The sequence below is a fragment of the Microcebus murinus genome, chromosome 24, assembly GCF_040939455.1.
Source record: "Microcebus murinus isolate Inina chromosome 24, M.murinus_Inina_mat1.0, whole genome shotgun sequence".
Classification (NCBI taxonomy): domain Eukaryota; kingdom Metazoa; phylum Chordata; class Mammalia; order Primates; family Cheirogaleidae; genus Microcebus; species Microcebus murinus.
The window spans coordinates 20,896,265-20,921,891 of record NC_134127.1 but is presented as its reverse complement, the minus strand read 5'-3'; the positions used below and the strand labels follow the sequence as shown (position 1 = coordinate 20,921,891).

Genomic DNA, 25,627 nt, shown 5'->3' with positions numbered 1-25,627 from the left:
GCTGTCTCTCCTTTCATCTTCCTACAGTTTTAGCTGAAACACCTTTTTCAAGCTTGACTGAACAGAACTCAGGGAGCCCTTGTGAGTGTTTTGTGGTTTAATCTTATTCTTCATTCCATGCCACCTTTCTCCTCCAATTTCACAATATGACAGATCATTCTCTGGGACAAGAGGATCCCTGCCCCACGCTCACCTTTCCCAAACCCACACAGGTGGGATCACATTTTTCATGATCCCTCTGTGACCCCTCCCTGACTCTCTGCCCACTTCTGCCCTTCAGCCTGCATGTTGGTGTGTGTGTACCTTTGAGTGAGTTTTATATCTTTCTTTTGCTTGTTATTGTGGACTAGTTGTAGCAAGTTCTGAAATATTTAGTAAGGTAGTTTGTTTAGATCTTAATAAGGTGATATATCAGAAGGTGCATGTCCTCTATCTGTTGCTGCTCCCAAACACTTGCAATGCCAGAAACTATTAGTCAAAGTTTAGTTTTATTTTCTAAAATATGTGCGAGTTTACTGAAGACAGAAACCATGACTAACACTCACGCGTCCTCTGCAGGGTCTACAAACACCAGGTCATGCACATTACTGGGACTCAATAAATGGTAGTTTAAGAAGTTGATTAATTTATCATAACCTTACTGTCACATTCTGCTTACAGAATAGAGGATAAATAATATAGATTGTGACTGAAAAAATTACTACTGCAACCCTCATTTTCCTAAAAATATGTGCTACTCTAGGTCTCTTTATAGTTAGCCCAAGGCTGCTGAAAAGCCCCAGAATTACCTGTGATCAAGAGCTATTCATGAACCAGCAAATACTGGGAGCCAAGGTCATATTAATATTCATAATAACTTGACTACCCATCATTCTTTTTTTGTTTTTTGAAAATATAAATGAATGTGATAGCATCTCTACAGTTGGCCCAACCAGTCACTGTAGACTGTTTTCACCCACAGTGGTACCTTCCGGCACAGGTTGATCTGTGTGTGCCTGTACCACAGCACCCCATTAATCATGGGTCAGAGGCTGAGGGTGGTCCTTGAACCTGTGCCAGAAAAACTCCCCACTGCTAAGGTTGTCTCCTGGCAGAAGAAAGTTAAGGAGGGTGTTTTGGCACCCAGAGATTCCTTAGGTTGTAATGCACCCACCAGAGCTGGGTTTGTAATTAACTTCTGTAGCTAATGATAAAATAAAACTGATACCCTGAGTGTTCACCCTCTCAGGCACTTGCTCATTCTGTTTTAATAATATTTGTTAGTTACTGTTTAGCCATTTTACAAATTAAAAAAATCCCCTGAGGCTCAAGAGAGGAATCCACCTACTCAAGGAAAACCAGCAAATGGTGAGCTTTGTACAAGCCCAGGTCTCTTTGACAATTCATTTATGAGTTTTCACTATTCCATTAACCTTCTCACTCCTGAGCAGCACAGAGATATCTTTTATCAGGGATTGTCTCCAGAAAAAAAAAATTATTTCTCAAAGTAACCAGCACCTGCCCAAGATTTGAAATTAAGGAATGGCTTTCTTCCAATTTTTTAATTCCAACCACAAATCATGCAAAGATGAAGAGCATGCTTGGAACGTTTACCTTCCACTGAGCTTTGGTTATTGTGGTCCTGCTGCCTGCTCATGATAATGGCTATCCTCAGATGGAAATTCAAGAATTTTTAAATTTTCTTTCATTAAGGTTTCTTCCTTCAAGAATCATGCTCATTTATTCCTAATTGTTAAGGAGAATCCACAAGGAAACTATTTACTTTCACCATCTCCCTATGAAGCCAGGAAGGATGCTTTTGTTTTCTTTGTCTCTTTTGTTTCTTTGGGTCTGTTTTGTTTGTTGTTACTGCTAGCATTAGCTTCCACCATATTCCTTGCTAGCCTTTCTAAGTCGCATCACATGAATAATACCTACTTATAGCAATTGTATAATTATACTCTTTTAAGCAGGAAAAAATATTAGATATTAATGGAAAGATGACATTTGCCCACAGGTAGTCTCTAGTAGAGTATTGATATGAATTGAAATGAAATTGCTTTAAAAACTAATTAGATGAAGTCAATTCATATTTGAAACTCTGATAGGTTCCTGAAACTAGCTGCACCATGGAGATGTGTTTAGCAATGAATAGGTTTCATGGGTTTGTGGAAAGGGGAAGGCAGTGCCATTAGATGGGGCTACCCACATAGGGTGGAGACATACTGTGAAGAAACCAGTTTGCCACAGTAAGAAGATAATTTTATCCTGAAGGCAATACTCTACCAAAGATTTTAGTTACAACAATAAGGTTGTTAGACCTGTTTTCTGAGTGATATTTGGAAAGATGGATTGTAGTGGGGAACGGAGAAAATGGTTTTGATTTTACCAGATCATCTGACCAGGAAGAATAATTGGATCTTACTTTAGTATTTTTGCACACTGATAAATTTTATTGTTATCTTTTAGGCTCAGAGATTGTATTCCTTGGGCTTTCTCTGCTGGAGAAAGGCTACCCCACTGTTTTTAGTATAGGATATTGAATGTAAGGACTTCTAGCTCATTTTGGTAGCTTTTCTCTGTTATTTGGAAGATCACAGCATGATTTTCTATAACATTAAGGAATAAAATGACACCCATCGCATTTCTTAAGCTGGGGAAAGGATACTCTGCTCTATGGGCCACAGCCAGTTTTATAAACAAAGTTTTATTGGAACATAGTCACATCCACTTGTCTGTGGCTACTTTAATGGGATCACAGCAGAGTTGTTCCAACAGAAACCATATGTTCTGCAAGGCCTAAAACATTTTTGTACTATTTGGCCCTTTACAGAAAATGATCTTACAGGTTCCTGCAAATCCTAACTCCAATAAGGGTCAACTTACAAGAGATGTTATACTAAGGGTGGATTTGAGAAAATTTATCAAAACATCTGCTCTCAGTCATTTCTAAGGATAATGGTGAACCCATAAACAAAGTAATGTCAAGCAGATTAAACTCCAAGGAAATAAACATTGAGCATAAATAGCTAAGAAATGCTTTGTTTCAGGTTATTCCCTCTAAAATAGGTTTTCTATTAATTATACAGTTGCAACTATAACTCACTATTTTATTACATGGACGGCCAAATGAAGAGAAGGAGGAATCATTTTCCTAAGGATACATTTCTGTCTCAAAGTATATTTATTGCTCCTAGAAATTTTCTGCATTATATTTTACTGAGTGACAAGAATTCCTAAGAAGACCTGAAATGGAAATTTGGAGAAAAGAGATGAATCGAAGGTTTCTCATATAGGCAAAGTGACAGAGCATTGCACATATACACACAGATGTGCACATGTGCACACAGAAACCCACAAACACACACATAAATAGAAGAGCAAAGAAAAGAGAAAGCAAGAAACAAAGATGAAACAATTTACTTTGTCCATGGCTGCAGGGGATATAAGGTAATATCATTCTAGAAAACATTTTGTCAGTTTCTTATACAGTTAAATACATACTGCCATATGGCCTAACAATTTCACTTTTGGTGTTTACCCCGAGATATGAAAATATATGTCCACATAAAGACTTGTACACAAATATTCATTACAGTTCTGTTCATAGCAGCCAACAACTATAATAGAAACCACCTAAATACCCATGAATAGCAACATGGATGAAAGGAATCATGGTATTGCCATACAATGGAACACTAGTAAGTTATTTTTAGAAATAGTGCTACTGCACACAATTAAATAGATGTGGCAGTTTTAATATTAATATATGTTCACAGGTCCTTTATCACATTCTCTGTTGGGCCTTCACTTGAATCAAGGCTGACCACAGCAATGCACTTACAGGCAATATAACAAAAGAAAAGTCATGCTATGTAACCTCCATGACTAGGTTAGAAAAGGTGATGTAGCTTCTGCCTGGTTCCCTGGTGACAATTACTTTTGGATCCCTGACCTACCATGTAGGTCCTCATGATGATAGGACAATGCTGTGAGATGGCCACAAATAAGGGTTCCAGCCCAAAGATGCAAATCAGTTGTCTGCCAGTAATTACCATCAGTCCTCAGGCATGTGGATGAAGCACCTCCACTGCTCTGGCTCCCGGGCATTTACTCAGGCATCTGTCCATATTTCCAGCCGAGGCCCTAGACATCACTGAGCTGTCCCCACTGTGGCCTGGGGAAATCCTGACCTACAGAATTAATGAGCATCCCAAGCTGTTTGTTTCCTGCTGTTGAGTTTTGAGGTGATTAGTTGTGCAGCAACCGTAACTAAAATAATGTTACTGTTGTTCTTCAACATTATTATGAGTGAAAGATGCTGGATACAAAGTATACACAAAGTATACACCAGATGACATCCTTTGCTTGAAACTAGAGAAGAGAAACTTAATTTATGGTGCTAGAAAGCAGATCAGTGATTGCCTGGGACCCTGGGTGGGGTTGTGGCTGACTGGGGAGGGGCATAAAAAAACGACGAATGGAAATATTTTATATTTTGATGGTGGGAGTGGTTACATGTGTTAAAAATCATTGAACTGTGTCCTGAAAGTAAGTGCATCTTATTGAGTTTAAACTATACCTTAATAAAGTCATATGTCAAAAAAAGGGGGGAACACACATAGGGAGGGAGCTAACAGCTAGGGAAGAGTACTGTCTACCCACCCAAAGGTTGGGTGGATGCCTGCAAATATTAGTCCATCCACCGGTCACTTCGTGGCTCATGACCACATCCTCAGGACAAAAGCAGGGACGGGGAGGGCTGTTTACAGTGTTTCAACGCAAAATGCTTAATATGGATTTTCCATAGTCAGAAGAAAACAAAACTGGTATTTGATCATCTTCCCCTAGAATTTTCATGTGCTAGCAACATTTCTTTCTTTTCCATAGGAAAGGCCTGCTTTTGACCAAAGGGTAAGTTCTGTATTGCTGACAGCAGGTGTCACAATTGCCTAATAAAAGAGAAACAAGATGCATGTTTTCTTAATGCAAAAGAGAAAGGCACCCATACTTGGAATACAGCTTGAAAATACAATCGGTTAGTATCATTATCATGTTAGAATTGCCACGGTAATGAGTGCATTTTCTCCACTCACAGACAGCATGCTGGTAAGCTACAGCATCAATTTAATGATAGTTCTTAAGTGGAGGAAGGGGAATTTTACCTACTTTAGAAAGTGTGTTGCATGTCTATGTGTATGTCCATGTATGTTCATAAGAGATATGCATGCCTATGTTACAAGCAGTATCCCAACCTCATAAATGTTATAATGTGAAAGCATATGAAATATGGTAACTAACCACATGATATGTGAAAGATACCTGGGGAGTTAGGTGTGCCTGCCAGCACTTCCCAGTCTGGCAGGCATCTCTCTGCTCAGGTCTGCTTTCCTTGGACAGAGGCTAACTCTGGAGCCATATATACAGAAAAAATGTGCGTCAGAAATTACCTAACACTATACATGAAAATGAACTTGAAGTGTATCATATCACTATATGTAAAATCTAGAAGAATACAAGCTCTAAGGTGGAAAAGCTTTTCAGGTGGTAAACTGGCCAACTCTGAAATGAGCAAGGAAGAAGATTCTTACAAACTCTGAAGTCTCGAATTTAGTTTCAGATCAAAAGTGGAACCAAGAAAGACATTGGTGGAATGTCTTTGGTGGAAGACAGAGGTCAATTATTGATCCATTTAACAGTTGACTGAAGGGAGTTGCTTCTACTGAACCGAATGCATGAGGCTTGGCCAGGGATGCAGCTTCCAGCCTGAGAAGATCAACTTTCATTAAGGTGACCCTAAGGAAAGGCAGATTGGGCTGGCGATAGAAGCTGTGGGCAGGATGTGGTTCAGAGACAGGTCCTACGTAAGATGTCTGTGAAGCTGGGTTTCTTCTCTGTGCCACAGTCACATGCTGGCATACAGCTTGATGAACACACTCTGAGGCTTGCGGTAAAGTCATTCTCTGAGAGTGGTATTGTATCATCACCAAGGATTTAACATAGGACGGGGACCTGGGCACTCCTGCTATAAACATCATGGCCACACGAGGGTGCACAAAGTCCTAGGTTGTGTCCACAAAGGCGTGGCCCTCAGTTGTGTCCACACACCCTGATTCTGGAGTCTTCTACTCGGCCCAACAACTGGTGACAGCCCCTCTAATGCAAGACAAAGCAGAGGACATGCAAAGGCCAAAAAAGGCAAGAAGTCTTTGGTCTCCAAGGCCCTCTGTCTCGGCCAGAGCAGCTTGGAAAAGGCCTCCCATTCTGCTCTGTGGGCACAGAGGCTGGCTGGACGGAGGAAATGCCCTTCATGGTCCCTGTCTCTGGCCATCTGGGCCCCTGGTCAAAAGCATTCAGGGGAGACAGCCACCCGTGGGGGAGTAAGTTGCTTTTCTATAAACTTACAGGGAGGGGCCTTGCAGGTAGTTCACAACAAGCAGGGTTTTGGGGAACTGTAGGGGATCAGAAATTGAGGAAGAAAGATTAGGTAATAGGTAAGAAAATGGAATTGCCTACATGGAAAAGAAGAGGAGGAGAAGGGGAAGCTGGCACAACACATGAAGACACCTTCAGGCTGGCATTGGTCTTAAGGGCAGACAGCTGCACTCTATTTATGTTTGTGTTTCACAGTAGCATTTATTTCTTGTACTTATTAAGCATACAATAATTTTTTTTTCAAGAAGCCCGTTATTTAGCTTTGCTTTTCTTTTTCAGGATTTAAGATGTGTTTGTAAGAAGGAAGCAGTAACTCTCCCACGAATCAGCGTGCGGCATCAGCAGGAGAGTGAGTGAGCCCTGCCCACAAGACCGCACTCAGCCTCCAGCCAGCATGCTCTTCACGATATTTGCAGAGTTGTGCAATTTTCTTCTCAATGCCAGTTCTAATTTAACTGATTAGTACTAAATTGTCAAACCTTGGGTTCTCCCTCTCAGCTTCTTCCCACCTGTCCATGCCAACCATATTAACTACCCTACACTTTGACTTATTACTGCTTTCTTACATCCTGTAGAACTTTGTATATGTGAGACAACAGCATGTGTGTTCTTCATTTTGTTTTTTGTTGTTCTTGTTTAACTGTAAGATGGGCGAGGGGACTATCTTCTTCCCACATGTTTCTCTCTTCTTGCCTCTCATCCTATATTGATAAAGGTGCCAAAATCTAGGTGAATGTGATCTCAGAATGAAAAGTTCTGCCAGTTTAGAGTTCTCACTAGGTGGTGGTAGGTTTCAGAATGAGTAAAGTTAAAACGACATTGTGTGCAGCTCTCTCCTCCCATTCTCTCCTGAGGCGTTGGTTCCTTCATTCATTCTTGCTTTCATTTGCTTAGTGCCCAGTTGGTACCAAGCTACGGGCAAGGTGTTAAATTATGTGCTAGGTGGTAAGGTGCTGGGCCTGTGGACACCCTAGCACTCTTTAATCAAACCCTCATTCTAAAGAAAACTTCCAGAAGAAAGCCCAACTTCTGGCACAAGATTCCAGAATGCCTACTGCAGAATACCTTCCTTAAAACACAGTGTTTATTCCATACTTTTAGTCTGTTATTTATTTTGGTGTATCAACCCCAGGCTTTACCAAGTCTTCTCCACCATTCTTGTTCATAGGAGCAATCAGTGTCTTTAGAAAGCAAATCACTAAGCACTCTCACAGGGGTTGTACTTCAAGCCCACACATACTTTCTAACACCACCCTATGTTCTCTTAGTACTTATGACACATTGTACGTATTCATAAATGAAATGTGCTATCTGAATACTTTAACATGTAGCATTCATTCATCTCAAGATATAATCCCATTAGAATTGAGGATAAAATGATGAAATTCCTGCCTTTTGGACTCTGGATTTGAGTTTGAGTTCTGTGTTTACCATAAGTGTTCTACAGAACCTTAGATTTATCACTTAATCTTTTTGGCATAGATTTTCCCACAATAAAACAAAAACAATATTTGTCATGCATGTCTCTATCAATCTCATTGAGAAGTAAACTAGAATAAAAATGTGAAAATACTTTGAAAAACTTACACAGTGAACAAATTTATGATGGTTTTGTTTCTGCTTTGGTTGGAAACATATTTATGCCTTTGAAAAGTCATTGCTAGATGTTAAAAACACATCACATTTAACTGTTAAACTGTATGCACATTGTTAAACAGCAAAAGCAAACCATCCAGATGTTTGGTCTACCAACATACCAACCATCTGGAGGTTTCCAAAAATAGTATTTAATTCTTTATTATAGCAATGGTGTACTTTTTTTTCTGAAAGAATTCTATGACTCCTGGTAAATTCTATGGGAAAGATTTCATTTCAGTTGGTTATCTTAGGGGAGGGCATGTCAATTACAAACAGCCTTTAAAAATTACCTACATCTTTAAGTCAGTTTTCTGAAAAAGTGGATATTTTTCATGATAAATGAAGAATCCTTTCAAAATTAAGATTTACGAAATAGGGCATTTTAGTTAGGCAAGAACTTGGGACTCAGACACACAGACTTTAAATAACCAAACAGCATAGCTTAATAAAGTATAGCATAATAGGAAGTAATATGTTTTGAGTATTTCCTTTTCTTTTAATATGATTTAATTAATTGTAAATTTACAAAGGTTGGGTTTCAGTCATGGTTGTGTTTAACAACCAGCTCACAATATTCCTTAACATTTAACAATTGACACTCACGAGCCCGTGCTAGCTGTCTCCAGCTGCACTGGGCTTTAATCCTTGCAACTCAAATAGTTCTACTATAAGAAACCTCTACCTGAGAGTAAGGTTGGGGAAAAGGATACCTTAAGAAAAACTTTCTTTTTAAAGGATGAATTAATGCCTCTTGCAGCAATTTGTAAAGAACTAGAGACCATTATCCTAAGTGAAGTATCTCAAGAATGGAAAAACAAACACCACATGCACTGTCTAACAAATGCAACTAACCGATGGCCACACAAGTACACAGAGAAAAGTAAAAGTCATTGTAAATCAAGCAGGGGGCAGAGGGAGGGGAGGAAAGGGCAAAAACCCACCTAACGGGTATAATGAACATTATTCTGGTGATGGGCACATTTATAGCCCTGATTCAAGCCATGTATCAAAAAAAAATCTCTACCCCCTTAACCCTTTGCACTCGGATGTCAAGTGTGACTCAACACAGTTAGCAAAAATTATAGAAATTAAAATTACTCTTTGAATGTATCAATAATTTGAAATATAAAAAAATACAAATAAGTTTGTATGAAAAGAAACTCCAGTTTTTTCTTCTACTGCCGCGCTTTGTAAAATCTGGGGTATTTAAAAAATTAAATCCCGAGTAGAATAAAGGAATCAAGAAAAATGCAAGCAAGTCCAAAGGGTTAATATTTTGAAATAGAAAAATGTATTTTTGGAGAACAATAACAATAAAAATAGAAACCTTTTTTACCTTGGAAGAATGGCCTGGAGTTTGTATCAGACCAGTAGGCAGTGGAGATCCTGGCATGGCATGTCCTGGGGCAGCACCTGGGCTGACACACGCACCTGGCAAGCAGCTTCACCTGGAACACTGTCAGTGCCCAATGACAGAAAGGCCACAAAGGGGAAGAGAGCCACCACCAGCAGGCAGAACTTCCCAGAAGGCCACTGGTTTCAAAGCTCCACGTCTAAGGTTCTATTCTCCCAGCACAGTTATATATGGAAATTTGAGGAATTTCTCTTTTGTTGAATAATTATTAAAACATATTTAGATGATGAAACCTCAGGAAGAAGTCGTGTCTTCCTGTGTGACTGGCCTCACATCATTTCACTGTACGCATTAAAAGATCATGTGATCTCCTTTTCTCACATCCACATAGTGCTGCCTGGCTCTCCGTGGCAACACTGCCAAATGACCACAGGGAAGATTTTCCAATTATGTGAGGCTTCAACGCCTAACATGAACCTACAACACAGCTTGAAAAAAATACTCATTTTTGAAAATGACCACACAGAAAAACCTCAAAAAGTTGTGTTTTTATTGGCATGATGTTTCATTAAATCAATAGATGAATGAAAGCCTTCCTTTCAAGCTTGATTAAAATGGAAGCAATGGGTTGGGCGAGGTGGCTCACGTCTGTAATCCTAGCACTCTGGGGAGGCCGAGGTGGGAGGATCGCTTGAGCTCAGCAGTTCGAGACCAGCTTGAGCAAAAGCAAGACCCATCTCTACTAAAAATAGAAAAATTAGCCAGGTGTCATGGCACACAACTGTAGTCCCAGCTACTTAGGATGCTGAGGCAGGAGAAGCCCAGGAGTTTGAGGTTGCAGTGAGCTATGATGATGCCATTGCTCTCTAGCTTGGGTGACAGAGCTAGACTCTGTCTCAAAAAAAAAAAAATGTAATCAATGTAGACTTCTCAAAATAAACCATTATATGTGATAATGAAAGAGATGTGCATAGTATAGGATTACACATGATAAAATGAAAAAATGTTTATATTTATTTATTCTTGCCATGATATAGAAAAATACCACATTTATAAGAGCAAAGCAAGGTGAACACGGAGGAGGAACAGGGAACCTGATCTTTCTCTCCTTTCTGCTGCCAACGCCTTCACCCATCAAGTGCTCTCATTTTTTCATAGGCTATCTTAGTAAAACGAGAGAGGGCTTAAAGTACAAATCACCTGTGATTTTACAATTCTTGGTTGACTCTGAATAATTCAGCAGAGCTTTTTGAGATGTTTTGGTCAAAAGCTAGTATCTTTTGTTCTCCATAGAACAGAACTAAGTCATAGCTTTATGATCTTTAAAAAAAAACATGAGAGATCAGGCTTAAACAGACAAGCAACTTCTCTAAGTACATCCATTTACCAGTTGGCTGCACTGGTAAATCTATAGAAAGTAGACTGACAAGTGAAAACCAAATATATCTAAGTACAAAGGTAAAAATAACACAAGACTTCCGGCATGATTAATGTTCTTGATTCTTGTCCTGGCAAGGTACCCTCTCAATGAAGTAGACTTTTTCATTCACTTTCTGGTTAAAAGAAAAAGAAAATGTTTGGAAGCCATGGTTATTATAAATTATAAAATAATATATAATAATGATAATTAAATTTTATAGAATTTAAATAATACTAATAACATTACTAAGAGACAATATCATTAGCTGCATATTTTATAAGTGAGAAAACTAATTAAGTATTTTGGCTTAAAGTCCCACAGCTAGTTTTTGGCAGAAAAGACTAGAATTTGAGTTTCCTGAGTCCGTGTCCAATTTTCTCTCCGTGGTTGTAAATTAGACTCTATTTTGCACAGCAGAAGGCATGTTTACCTATCATTTTAAGCCCTTAAAGATATTTTTTTTCAGATACTGTGCTTCTGGCCTGGGCACGATTTCCAAAATTCTCGCAGAGCGGATTCATACCATGGTTCACGCAGGCTGTTAAGTGGTGCTTGGTAAATAAACAAGTGATAGTTCTTATCTTGACCTTGTTGGTCCTTTTCTGAGAAAGTGATAATCAATGGTGTTTGAGTCAATTATTTTCATTATACACTCTCTGCAGTTTCAATTCCAGAAAAGATTCAGAAAAAGGGGGAAGGGTAGAGAATAACTCCTCTCATATAATGTATCCTGAGTCTTTCCCCTATTTGTGATTTTTGTTGTTGTTATTGCCATTTTTATATTCAGAGAATATTTTTTACTGAAACAAATATAATATTCTAAGCAGCTGGGTTTTCTAGCTCAATCCTATATGAATAGGATTGTATAAGACACAAAAATCATACTTATATTATGACTCACTGGGACAACTTATAATAAAAGGAATAAAATTGCCAAGTCTTACAGCATGTTCTTAAATGCTATTGATTTTCTGACTACCTTGCAAGTTACAATTATCAGCTCTTCACCAAGAATAAAATGTGTTCATAACCGAGGTTATTTTTAAATATACTTTTCTTTTTCTCATTTTAGCTTGCATTTAACTTATGAACAGTAACAGGAATTTATACAATTTTTGGCACAGATTTCAGCAGCCCTAATCTCACTGATGTCAAAGTTGCCACTTTTCTCACGAGTGTATGTCCACACACCCTTAGTTATGTTCATAATGGTTACTTTCATTTCCTCTCCAAAAATGAGTTACTTATAAGACATAAATTGTGTTTTAGTGTATTATAGAACTTAAGGACACATCTTTCTCAAAACTGAAATAAAACTGAGAAAATACTTTGTAACAAAGAAAACCAACGGTCTTACGTGATATGGTTGGGGATGTCCCCACAGTCAGCTTCAGGCTTCCGTTTGCAGGTCAAGGCTTCGCAGCACTGATTGGTGCAATCCTTCAAAGAACACACACAGGGGGGAAAGTGGGTTCAATATTTTTATCCCCATATACTAGGTGCATAGAATTCTGGTACAAGAAAGCAATGATATTCCACTTATTAAACTTACTCTGCTATACAAATTTTATTAGAAATGAACAAGGACATTTAATAATAGGAAAGAAAAATTATGAGCAATGAAAACTATCCCTTAGAAGGCCAGAAATAAAGTTATCCAAGAATGACTCCAAATAAATCTGGTCTGGATGATATTAATTTGAAACTTCAAGGAACAATATTTCTATACTATTCAAACTGTTTGAAACTAGAGAAAAAAATGTTTTTTAAATCTCTAATTTATTTTACCAAGCCTGCATTTTCTCATAGTGGGACTTGCAATGAATACACATGCACACACACACAATTCTCACTTATGAATATAAATGTAAAAACGTGAATAAAATATTAATAAAACCACAGATTATTAATATAACTCTCCAACTACGTGAGGTGGTTTTTGTTTTCTTCACCAACCATACAAGGGTATTTCAACTAAGTAGAATAAAGTAATATAATCCATCATATTAAGAGACTAAGGGGAGAAAATAATTAATATTATTATAATAAATGGAAAAATTTGATAAAAATTCAGCAGCTACTATTGAATTATTTAAGTACACATAAGTAACCTATAAACAGAATGATGCATCATCATGAGAAAGAAAAGCTCTATAGCAAATTGTAAAAATATATCCTACATCCTAAGGATAAGAATTATTTATATTATATAAATAATTTTTTATATAAGAATTATTTATATTATATATTTTAGTGAAAGTTTTAAAAATACCATGAGAAATAGAAAAGAATAAAAATATAATAATTGAAAAGTATAAATCATATTTTCATTATTGTTTGTGCTACAATTCTCTACCAGTAAAAAAGAATAAAGATTTTGAAAATAATCAACAAGTCACTAAGATAACTGTTTAAGATAAAAATAAAGCATCATCAAAAATAATGCTAATGAATTAGAACTTGAAATATAAAACAATATTACACATACAGCAGAAAGAAAAATGGGAAAGTACTTCAGAATAAACTTTTGAAACATACAAGAACTGCATGAAGAACTGTGTGTATACATTTTCTGAGAAACTTTAAAGGCAACTTGTATTTTAAACCTTTTCATACCTTAGGAGAGCCACAATCACAGTCTTCTCCCACTTCCAGAAGTCGGTTCCCACACACTGGTTTTGTTATTATGTTTTTAGGGATAGGTGCTTGCAGCAGGCACCTTGGTTTCTGAGATAACATATATCTCTGAAAATGTGAGCGGCAGGATGTACTGAAATCCTTTGGGAATTTTGAACTGTAACCAGAAGAAAACTCAGATATAACAGGACACACCGTGTGGTGGCTTTTGTGTGATAAATGAACAAGAGAATCTGACTTATTGGATCATATAACCGAGTTCAATATAAATTCCAAATTTAGTACTTGTTGAGGAATGCACTGTATTAAATGTGGTGGGCAGTAGAGCATTCATACTAATGGAAATTTTTTTTCCCTAGAGACCTAGTTGTAGAGCTGGAAGAATTTATATTTTCATGTGGATTCAGTATTGTCCTAAATGACAACAGTGATGACCATTACCATTTGCTTTCATCTACTTATCCTGCATTGAGGGATGAGGGGTAAGAGATAATAGTAATGATAAATGCATGAGAGAAGGGACATAATTGCAAGCTTCTAGGTTCTATGGATATATTTCTCTTCATATTCATGAGCACTTCAAGAACAAGGTATGTTTTCTTTATTTTTCTACCCCAAGTTTTTGCAAAATACCTGGCATTAACAGGTAATTTACTAAATATGTAAAATTGATGGGTTGATTGATGATGGGAAAATAAGAAGATGCTGTCCTCATCTTAGATTAATTATTTCTAGAAAACTAAAATATCATTTTAAGTTAAAAATATTTTAAGTTAGAATAATAGGGTCACCATACTATAAGCTCTGTGTTGGCATATTTGGAAATGTTAAAGAATGATCCCTGAGAGCTGGTCAAACCTGTGTTTCAAGAGACTGGAGGTTGAATTAATGGGATGCACAGCCTTTAGGGGAAAAAATGGCCATCCAACTTACGTAGATTGCATCTGAATTCTTCAACGTTAGGGACATACTTGTTTTTCTCTAGAGTGATAAGGTCTCACCTCAGATACTGATTCATCACACAACTGCCAGAAGGACATTTAGTGTTATATGGAACATCAGGCATCCCCAGGACATGGCCTAGTTCATGTGACATCACTCCTACGAGAGCCACATTGTTCTTTTTTTTACCCTGGAAGAAAGTGGAAACTTCTATTACTTCTTATTCAATTAGTTCTCCGCTTCTCTTCCCATCATTGTTTATTGCAAAATGTTGAAAGAACATCTGCAATGGTTGGGTCCTACAAATCCAATAAATACTGGTGCTCAATGACTATTTGTTGAACTAATAGATACTAAATTCTCAGTAAACCATGATTAAATTAATTGCATTCCTTATAGGAAGTGCTAATAGCTATTATATCAGAGGTCTCCAAAACCTATTGTTATGATGCTCATGTCATTAGCTGTGCTTGCATCTACATGCACCTTTATTCCTTGTCATATTTCTCTGGACACAGATACTGGGAATGACTAATTTAGAGTTAGCCCAGGCCACAGAAGGTACTGGGATCCCCTTTCTGTTTCAATAATCCTGCTCTCATTCCCTAACATGTACTAAAGAATGAAGGTTTCTGGGAAGGCTACTATAAGGGGATATTCTCTTTTATAATCCAAGGAATCTTCAGTGCAATAATCTAGCAGTAGTTTCATTTTTACTTTGATTTATTGATTCCACAAATGTTCACTGTGCCAACTCTGTACATGGCATTATGCTGTCTTCATAAGGGACATAGAGGCACAAGGAACTTTAAGTTTACAAACCTCAATAACAGCCACTGAAGATGGGGAACACAAGGAATTCGAGGCCGCCATTCCTACACGCCGATTGTTGAAGCCAATCCCACTATATGAAAGTTACAGATACATTGTTAAAATCTGAGTCTTTAGAACCATCAGCTTTTGTTAATTATGTTACAGAATTCCCTGGCTGCCCTAACTTTCTTATCTAATATATTCACTAGGCCCTAGAAAAGCCTCTACTATTCCATAGCATTATAATGACCAAAGATTGTTATCTCATATCCAAGAGCTCATTCTAGTGATCTGATACAGGCCTACAATATTCTCACAGGTCAATTGCTCATGGTGGAACTTCAAGCATTTAGACAATTGATAAGGGAGATATGATTGAGCAGAAATTTCTGCCAAGGAACCTCAGGGATAACTATCTACCACTCTGCCTATGTACACCTGGGCCTGGCCAGTGTACACTCACCTGAGAAGCTGAGCATGGTCATGTATCTTCTTTTTCCCCAGGTTAGAACGATGCCATTTCAGGAAGTTGTTAAAGATGGTGCCTGTGTCGGGCACCACCTTTATCTTATCACTGTCAGACCAGATTTCCATGCCTACCAAGGCCACATGAACATCTATGGTGTTATAAATCTGTGGAAAGAGCATTTTTCTTTATGAAAATATTCAGTATTCCTTTAGTGCTTGAGAGCTTTTACTAACCACAAGTGATGGATAAAGTGATGGACCACAAGTGATGAATTTCTATTTTGAAAGCAAAAATCCTAGAAGTTGCGTTCTACAAAATATGTGATTTTACCTTGATGGTGATCATTGCTTTCCCCAGAACTGCTGACCTAAAGGCACTGTGACCTTCTTAACCCCATGCTGGTGGGATCATAGAGAAGCTCCAAGCTTCTAGGCAGAAACAAGGTTTATGTGACAGATAGCTCACCACATTGAGGAGGTTCACCACGTCAAACACGAAGCTTCTTATCAGCGTTAGATTCTCCTTATAGTTCTTGTACTGTAAAATACAAAGTGCAAAGTATAATTAAATACCAAATTAAAGTGAGAAAGTTGATGGGGTACAGGATTTTACATTTTAAGAAAAAAATTATACATTTTAACATAATTAACATCTATTTATTCCATGATTAAATTCTGTATAACTCTGTGCTTCAATAAATTCTATTTCAAATGTTAAGAGTTTTTTGGTAAAAGTTAGGCATTCATATAAAATGTTAGTGTTCTTCATTTTTAAGTTAAATAAATTGAATTAATAATCTGAATGTTTTTAAACCAATTATTAAAATTTGATTTTTATAAAATTTTATTATTAAATTATTGATAATGTATTAATAATTACTGATTAATTATAATTTAATTAATTATAATTGTTAACATACGTTAAGTTAGTATTATTAAAATTTGATTACAAAGCAATATTTGCTAGGTAGAAACATAGATTCTAGCATGTTTTTTCTGTATATACAGTAATATAATTTATGTTACATATAGTTTTTTTGTCAACTTTATATATAATAGTTATATTAAATATATATTCATGTTTTAAATGTAGAAATATTTTAATAACTCATCCTTTTTTATTTCTCATTTTGTGGTTGACTTTCTATAGCTATCTGGTATTAAGTATTTTGTCCTCATTTGAATACTTTGGTGGCAGATGGATATTAAAGGCAGTGGGGAGATAAAAACTATTGCTGGCCAGGGAGGGAGAACAGCCAAGACCACCAGGTGGTCAGACAGCATTGCTAGCTAGAATAGCTTACTACTTGCTTTTTCTTGATAAGTAAACTTAATAGTGGACTAAGCTGGCCAGGAGGCACACATAGTTCATACTCACAAAGGCATTATCCAGCACCAAGAAGAGATCAATGTATTTTTGTGCTCGAAGGAAATCTTGCTTTACAAAGAATAAAAGATCATTGTTAATAATTATCTTTATTCTAAAAGATTAAAAAGCTTACAAATATATTTTTCCCCATGGAGAGAAGTTACACTGAAGAATAAATAAATACATAACAGGCTTTACACGTGCCAGTCATTGCTGAGCACTCGAGTCTATCTCATGTCATTGCTGAGACAATAGAAATAAATGATGAGCTAAGAGAATTATGTATACTCACCTCTGAGTTTTCCAGGGACCTAGAGGTTCGAACCAGGCCTTGTTTCCTGTCAACACTCCTCACACCACATGTCTCATTAGTTGGGTCTAGTTCCTCTTGGCTATATACAAAGATAGCATGTTCTTTCTGGTTGGAGCTTTTCAGAGGTTTTATCAGATATCTTTGCTCATGACGTGTGAAGTATCCTCTGTGAAATACAAAGACTTGTAGTTTAGGATTTCCTGACACACAAAGTCATGTTTACTCCTCAGGATGCCTCTCCCTCATCTTAATTTCACACATAACATTTTCATTCATAGATCTTTCAGTAACTTGTGCTAATTTAAGTGATAATCAGTATTTGTCAACATAAAATAAAGCCTAACTTATTTATCAAGAGAATTCTGAACAAGAATTACCAAGATAAAGCAATTCCAAAAAATTTGGAATTTGCACCATGAGTGTGGGAAATATTTTCCCACAGTTTATTTACCCATGTAACAAATATTTCTTGGCATATTCCAGGAATATAATGGGGAGTGGAGTAAAAGAATATTTAAATGCCAAAAACCACAGAGGAGATAAAGAATGATTAGTACACCAGCCAGAGTAACAAGTCAGGACCAGCAGTAGTTTAAAGAATCTTTCTTTTTAGAAAAATAATTAGTTCAAAAATAGAAAGCAAATGAATATGATAAAATATTACAATGCCAACACAGTCATTAAAAATGATATCTGTGAAGGTATTTTATGAGTTGGGAAACACTTATGATGTCATGTTAACTATGAGCCACGTTGGAAGAACAATTATGTGTTTCATTTCAAATTTCAACCGCGTGAAAGATATATTTGTCTATATGCATAAAAGGCTGCAAATATGGCAAAATACTAATAATAGAGATCACACAGAGGTCAAATTTTGTAGTAGTTGTTATTATCTTATTTGCACTTTTTTTTTACTTTCCAAGTGTTGCCCAATTGACAAGAATTAGCCATGTCAGCAGACATACATATACACGCTTTAAAAAATTAAGTTCAACTGGATGGTTGCAGGGTAGAATCTTTTAGAAAACAAAATACAATTGTTGCAGAAAGCAGGGTGGATAAACTTGAAAGTGGATTCAGATATCATTTTTCTTTCATTTTTTTTCAGATATCATTAAGTTCAGAGTGTAGCATTTGTGTTTAACATCGCCAAGCCTGACTCTTCTTAGTACAGCAGATTATGAAACAAGTATAAGGGTGAGACTCTATTCTTCACTTTAAACACAAATAGTCAGAATTTTAGCAATGGAGAAAAAATTACCATAATAGTAAGAATACATAATAATGTCCTGGAAGAGCTCATCCTGTATAACAAAATGCTGCATGATGTTTGATATTTTTGATAGTGGCTCTCACCTTAACCCATCACAGGTACTAATGCTGGCAACAGAATCCTTTTCATTTAGGATGTTTCCTTCATAGTAACAATGTTCCTGGAGTGGAAAAAAAAAAACTAGGCTTTACAAGGAAAAAAAACAACATATGTATATGCATGTATATATATGCTATGAGGATATATGTATCACTCAATATATGTGAGAGGAGCTGCCATCTTGAATATGTAGGAAAGTTCTTCAAGTAATGGCTGTGGCCAGACCAACTCCCAAAAACAAAAACAGTGAGAGCCTTAGAGGTTTTATGAATTGCTCCACAGATGACCCTGGAAACTCCCCATATTTTGAGGCTAAGCTGTTTTTCTGACCCTAATTTGCACTAAGGGGAAGTCCAGGGAGGTTAAACCTAAGTGGGCTCATGGTGAAAGTGGATGTTGCCTCTGAGATGTAGCTAGTTCCCTTGGGATTCATAGTACTCTTGTTGGGCTCTCAGGTTTGGGGGCCAACTTTCAAGAATTAGGCTCCCCTGTACTGAGTCTCAAAGGCACTATGCATCACATGTTAATAAAACGAGGCACCTATTTGGGGGGACTCTGGAGTCCTCTAGATGCCACACTACTGCTCTTGAGCTCCTCAGACTAACTGATTGTATCACCATTTAATTGGTCTATTAGTGGAACCCCTTTACCAGCCCCAAAACCCAGAATATGTGTCTACAACTAGAGATTCAGACATGGTTGCTAGTCTATATTGGTAAAGTTAGGGGGCCACTTATGTGGAATGATCCTAGAAAGCTAATTTTAAAACTAGTTAAAAATAAGCTGATTTGCTTCAGGATATGAAATTTCACATCTATGTTTTCCCCTCTTTGGAAGAAACCTTGTCAACTTAAACACTGTCTCATAGATGACCTGGAAAAGGTACTGCATTAATGTACCATTAGCCATTAACATTTGAGCATGAATTAATTCATCAGACACTTTCCTCTGAAGATAATGTTAGCAAAAATCCAAATATTCATGAACTAAGAATTTTCGTGAGTGAAGGGAACAAAGAGGCATGTTGTGTCACAATTTTGTCTTTTATTTTTTTTTAGAGAGCCATACATGTTTAGGGTGCCCTAGAGGATGGCTCTGAGAAACTCTTCTTAGCTTGGGAACACCTCTTGATTGAAACTTTTTTTTTTTGATGTTTTACAATATCAAATTTATTGAGGCATAATATGCAAATTCTAGAATACACCCATTCTAATTGTACTTTTCAATGAGTTTGGCCAATTTTATAACTCTGTGTAACCATGACTACAATTAGGATGCAGGATATTTCCATTATCCCAAATAATTCTCTTGTGTCTCGTCCCAAGTAATTCCCTCCGCCCTCGTCCCTGGGAAACCCCTGATCTGTTTTCTGTCATTGTGGATTAGATTTGTGTTTTCTAGAGTGATTGAAACTTTTTTGTATTTTCTTCCCTTTCCTCCTTGATTCTCTATGCCATGATTCTTTATGTCTGACATCTAGGTCCTGGCATTATCTAAAAGATGGAAGTTTAATCAGATATAAAAATACTAATTAAATAATTGATGTCTCATTGCTGATCCCAGGATGAAAGCATGTATCTTCAGAAAATAGTAAATAGTGACATGAGCTTTCAAGTACCTATAGAGGAGAATATTTCTAACCTATGGAGAAGATGGTCTAGGGAGAAGTGAACCTTTGGTTGCTTCTAAGAATGTGACACTTAAAAGCCTCCTGCTACTCCTACCTTTAAAAGCTGATTGTGGTTTTCAATCTGTTGTCCCATTGGTTACAGACTAGCACTTTCCTTTCAAGTTCTTTGATTTTTTTGTTTAAAGTTGTCCCTGGACCTATGAATTTAACAATGCGAGTAGCAGATCCCAAAGAGTCCTAGAAAGCATTCAGACCCTACCACGTCCTCAGGGTGTGTGGTGATTTCCTCTCCTCTGGGTGAGTAAACTGTTTCAGTGTAGTCTGGCCCCAGCAGATGCCTGTAGAGAGCAAAAAGCTGAATTAACCCATCAGGGTGGTCATAAAGGCAGATTTTCCTGATTCAATCTTCAGCACTAAAGAAGCAAGAATGTCTACCATGAGAAATAGCTAACATTCTGATTCATTCATCCATTTCCAATGTTGGAATCCTGCTGCTGAAGCAAATCAAAGTGTTAGTTATACCTGTTGCACCTGAAGGAGGAAATCCTCTCAACCACTTCTCAGCTGCAGATTCTCTGCTTTCAAATGAGTTATTTTGAGATTTTTTTTTTTACACCAGAAACACAACCTCCACAGAACCTCTGAAGGGTGCTGGGTCATAAATATACATAAAGGACCATTGTATTCAGGGAGAAGTTTTCTATCTACTATAGAACCAGCTGAAGTCCCATCCCCTGGGATTTATCTCAAAGCTTTGCACCTGAATCAGCCTTGGACCTATGCTTTTATAAACAACCAACAGAGCAAATAGACAAACTACAGAATGGGAGAAAATATTTGCATGCTATACATCTGATAAAGGGCTAATAACTAGAATCTACAAAGAACTCAAGCAAATTAGAAAAAAAAATCAAACAACTTCATTAAAAAGTTGGCAAAACACATGGACAAAAGCTTTTCAAAAGAAGATAGACTAATGGCCAATAAACATATGAAAAAAATGCTCAATATCTCTAATCATCAGAAAAATGCCAATCAAAACCATAATGAGATATCACCTAACTCTAGTGAGAATGACTTTGCAAAAAGTCCCAAAACAATAGATACTGGTGTGGATATGGAGAGGAAGGAACGCTTATACACTGCTGGTGGGACTTCAAATTTGTGCAACCTCTATGGAAAATAGTATGGACATTCCTCAAATAACTAAAAGTAGACCTACCATTTGATCCAGCAATCCCACTACTATTTAAAACCAAAGGAATTTAAAACCAAAAGGAAAAAAAAAGTCATTTTATCAAAAGGACACTTGCACTAGAATGTTTATTGCAACACAATTCACAATCATAAAGATGTGTAATCCACCCAAGTGCCTATCAGTTCATGAGTGGATTAATAAAATGTAGTATATATACACTATGGAGCACTACTCAGCCATAAAAAATGAATATCTTTTGCAACAATCTGGATGGAACTGGAGACCATCCTCCTAAGTGAAGTATTGCAAGAATGAAAAAACAAACACCACATGTACTCACTATTAGATCGGAGCTAACCAATCAGCACTCATATTCACACATGGAAGTAAAACTCAATGGAAATCATGCAGGTGGGAGGAGAGGGTAAGGAAGGTGTGAAATCATACCTAATGGGTACAGTGTATACTATCTGGGTGATGGGCACATTTACAACTTTGATTCAAGCAGTATAAAAGCAATCCATGTAACCAAAACATTTGTAGCCCTGTAATATTCTAAAATTTTTTAAAAAATGAAGAAAAAGAAAAAGAAAGTAATGGAAAGCTGCATCAAAGGTTTGAGTTTACATGGGTAGAAAAGATGTGCAGTAAGTTCCTGGAAGGTCAAGGAAGAAAGTCATTTATATGTGTAGCTCTTTTTGTTTTACACTGTGCATATAATTTCCAAGGAAAGCATCAACCTTCTTAGGCAACATTAGCACAAACTAAAGCTTAATATGCTTTGTGACTTCTATCTCAAACCACACTGAAAAGAGCCTCAAGAAAATCTTTTTCCATATTCTTCTAATATAATAAAGTTATTAGACTTTCAGGAGGTACGACTTACTTGGTTTTTTGTAGATGAAGAATGACTTCTTCTCCATTTAACATAATCTGATACTGAACTTCAGGTTCATATCTTTCCTGAAAATATTTAATGGTATAATTACCTCAAACAGTTTGTATTTCTGAACCTATGTGATATAGTTACAATATAATGTGTAGTATATTCTGGAATAATAATCATAAATGCATATAGGATAAAAGCAATTCTCTTATGTTTTTAAGATATATAAAACAAAGCAAGTTGTGCATTACGAAGGACTTCCAAAAGGTACAACCACATGGTGATAATACTTACAGATTAAACTAACTCTCATATGTGAGACAAGGACTTATCATTTGCCTTAGTGTACAGTATACTGTCCTGTGTGCCACAATGGATCACCACAGGGATGATATTATAAGATTTCTATTTTTCTTACTTTAAAACCAAACCAAATCCACTAAAGAAAGCCAACCAACAACCTACTAAGAATTAAATAAGGTGAAATGACAAAATGAGGGAAATATTCATAACAATGGAATAATCAAAGAGTTAATATTCCTAATACATTTTAAAAATCATATTAACTGCTGAGATAAAGGTGAATTGTCCATTATAGACCACATGGCTGAGGAAAAGGCAATTCACTGGAGAAAAGGGAGTGGGAGATGAAAGGAAGACATGAGCTCAGTGAGGCTGGCAGGAACGACAGAATCTCATTCTAGAAACAGCTCCCCTTCCTTGGCTCCTTTTTCCCCTACCCCCCAAACTTGAAGAAATTTCAAAGCAGCTTTATCTTTCCTTATGAAGTGAGATAGATAACTCCCTGTTGCTTAACTGTAATACCATTCTGAGAAATCATATCTTTTTTTCCTGTGAGAGATCCCCTCTGCAAAGGGGAACTATACACGGGGGCTCCAAGGTGAAACTACTATTAATAAAAGTGAGGTCATGTCTATTAGTGAAAATGCTCTTTCTTGTCTCTTCAGATGGCTGTAAAATCCACCACAGTCTTTCACGTCACTTACCTCTTCACCTTGCTTCTCTGTCTGGTTGTTCTCAATCTCCCTTTTGTGTAAAACGTGTAGTTTTTTAGGACGAACTACTTCATGGAGCTTTAATTCAGGTGTTTGCTTTATGGCTATTGCTAGAGAAAGAGAGATAACATTGATATAAAATATTTTAAGGTTTTGTTTTGTTTTCTTTTATTGGGTGGTTTGTTGAAAGGGTTTGGAAGACTAAATTAGATAGAGCAAGTTGATTCTTCTACTTCAGCTTTGATGACAAAGAAGTTTTTGCTCCTCCCTTCCCCAATTCTGGAAAGACATGAAGAGAAGATTATAAAATAATTCCTGGACCACAATGCCCAGAAAGGACATTGCGAGTTGGATCAAAATGTATGCTAGAGTTAGCTCTACACATGCAACCTTTGCACAGCACCATTGAGCAAGTGATAATTTTGGTAGCTTTTAGTTAGGTAGCTTTTAGTAAGGTTTTTTGCTTTTTTGCTAGGTACTTAGCCTGTTACAGTATAGGATTTACCATAAATGTGGTGTTTATATGTGGAAATGTGTAGGTTCACAGCTTGACTTTTAACATGCTTATCATGTGACCACTAGTAAAATATCCAATGATGACATCCATGGACTTTATTTGTGGTATATAGGTGGAAAACTGGTTATCAAATTGGTTCATCTATCAATAATCAACCTCAAAGAGAAAAAGAGTTATTTTTCCAGGACTAGTCTTTTTGACACTGTCATTCCACTTCTGAGAATCTTTCTTAAGAATATATCCTAAAATGCAGATTTTTTTAAAAACAGCATTGATTTATGAAGATATTAATAAAACTTTATTTACTAGTAAAAAGATATAATGCATAGAACGATAAGTAATTTTGGTTCATCCATTTTATAAAATATTGTACAAACATAAAATTTGTTATTTGTTAAAACATATCATTTTGAAAAAAAAATGAGAAGTTTTATACAGTGATTTAAAGTATCTTAAAATACCCAGAAAAGATTTACATATATTTTGTAGAGAGGTGGAAAATATACCAAAATGCAAGAATTAGTGATCTGGCATCATAAAAGCATATGAAATTTCTTTAAATAATCATCAAATAATTTGACTTTTATATAAAATGCCAATATATTAGGGCTTACCTTGTGTTTGAATAATGAGCCAGAAGACAGAAAGTAGGACCCAAGACATGTTGGCTACTGCAGGTAGCTGGAAAGTCACACACAGTATGAAGATGTGGTCTCCCTGGCTGTCCAGTTTTATCTTCCCCCACTTCTCTAGAAGTTGAAAAAGGAAATATAAACTTCAACTTTCCTGTAAAATTGGGGAATGTTTCTTAATAGTTCTGGGAAATTGTAAAAAAAAACTTTCAGTGTCAAGATCATGAGAATGTTCCTCATTTATGAGAGGTATTTATATCTGTGGTTACAGCTTATTAAGGACTCACATCTGGACAGCTGTTTGCCCCTGGTGTTCTTATAGCAGTGGGAATGTACAAACTGGGATTGAGGTGCCTGCACGCATATTTACCAAACAGGCACCAAAATTGTCATTCAGTGTCACTATATAAATGGATCCACAAATTCAGAACCTATATCAGTATTCTGTGCATATTTTGAGAAACTGGCAGAGAACAGAGAGAATCAAAAAGCCACCAGGCAAAGTCCTACAAGCCAGGATATTGTAAATCTCTCTGACCCTCAGTCTCCTTATGTATAAAAAGCAGATGCTGATAATATATCAACTACCTCTAGCTTATTTTAAAATTCATATGCATTTATATAAACACATAAAAAACTATAAAGAAATGTGCAAATGTAATTAATCTCCACAGTGTTAGCCTCAACCAAACTATTCTGCATAGGAAGTATGTTTGAGGTATGCTATGAGTTCTCAGAAAAATAACAATATCTCTCGTACTACAAAAATGATACATTTTTATGATCAAAAATGTCAAAAACCATACAGAGGGTAAAAGGCTAGTTACTCAATGGCCCAACATCAAGAAATGACTTCTGTTAACATTTTGACAATTTATTTTCATCTCTCGTTTATGCACTAATAAAAGGAAAGAAATGAAAGAAAATTAATTTTAATTATACGAAGGGTTTGAGAACCTTTTTTTGCATAACACCATAGCAAGCATTTTCATGATATTGAATATT

The 25,627-nt window shown here is 36.5% G+C and overlaps 1 protein-coding gene across 1 annotated transcript; it reads right to left on the bottom strand.

Annotated features, from left to right (window-relative positions):
* Nucleotides 1-9,937: 9,937 nt before the first annotated feature.
* Nucleotides 9,938-24,714, bottom strand: ADAMDEC1 (ADAM like decysin 1). The gene is made up of 14 exons (XM_012774288.2): nucleotides 24,605-24,714; nucleotides 23,465-23,583; nucleotides 22,458-22,534; nucleotides 20,633-20,711; nucleotides 18,728-18,804; nucleotides 17,348-17,534; nucleotides 17,065-17,124; nucleotides 16,153-16,224; nucleotides 15,682-15,851; nucleotides 15,228-15,309; nucleotides 14,465-14,595; nucleotides 13,443-13,620; nucleotides 12,184-12,266; nucleotides 9,938-10,959 (listed from the first exon to the last, which is right to left on the bottom strand). The coding sequence occupies exons 1-14, from the start codon at nucleotides 24,651-24,653 to the stop codon at nucleotides 10,953-10,955; spliced, it is 1,371 nt and encodes a 456-aa protein (XP_012629742.2). The 5' UTR covers nucleotides 24,654-24,714; the 3' UTR covers nucleotides 9,938-10,952.
* Nucleotides 24,715-25,627: the final 913 nt, after the last annotated feature.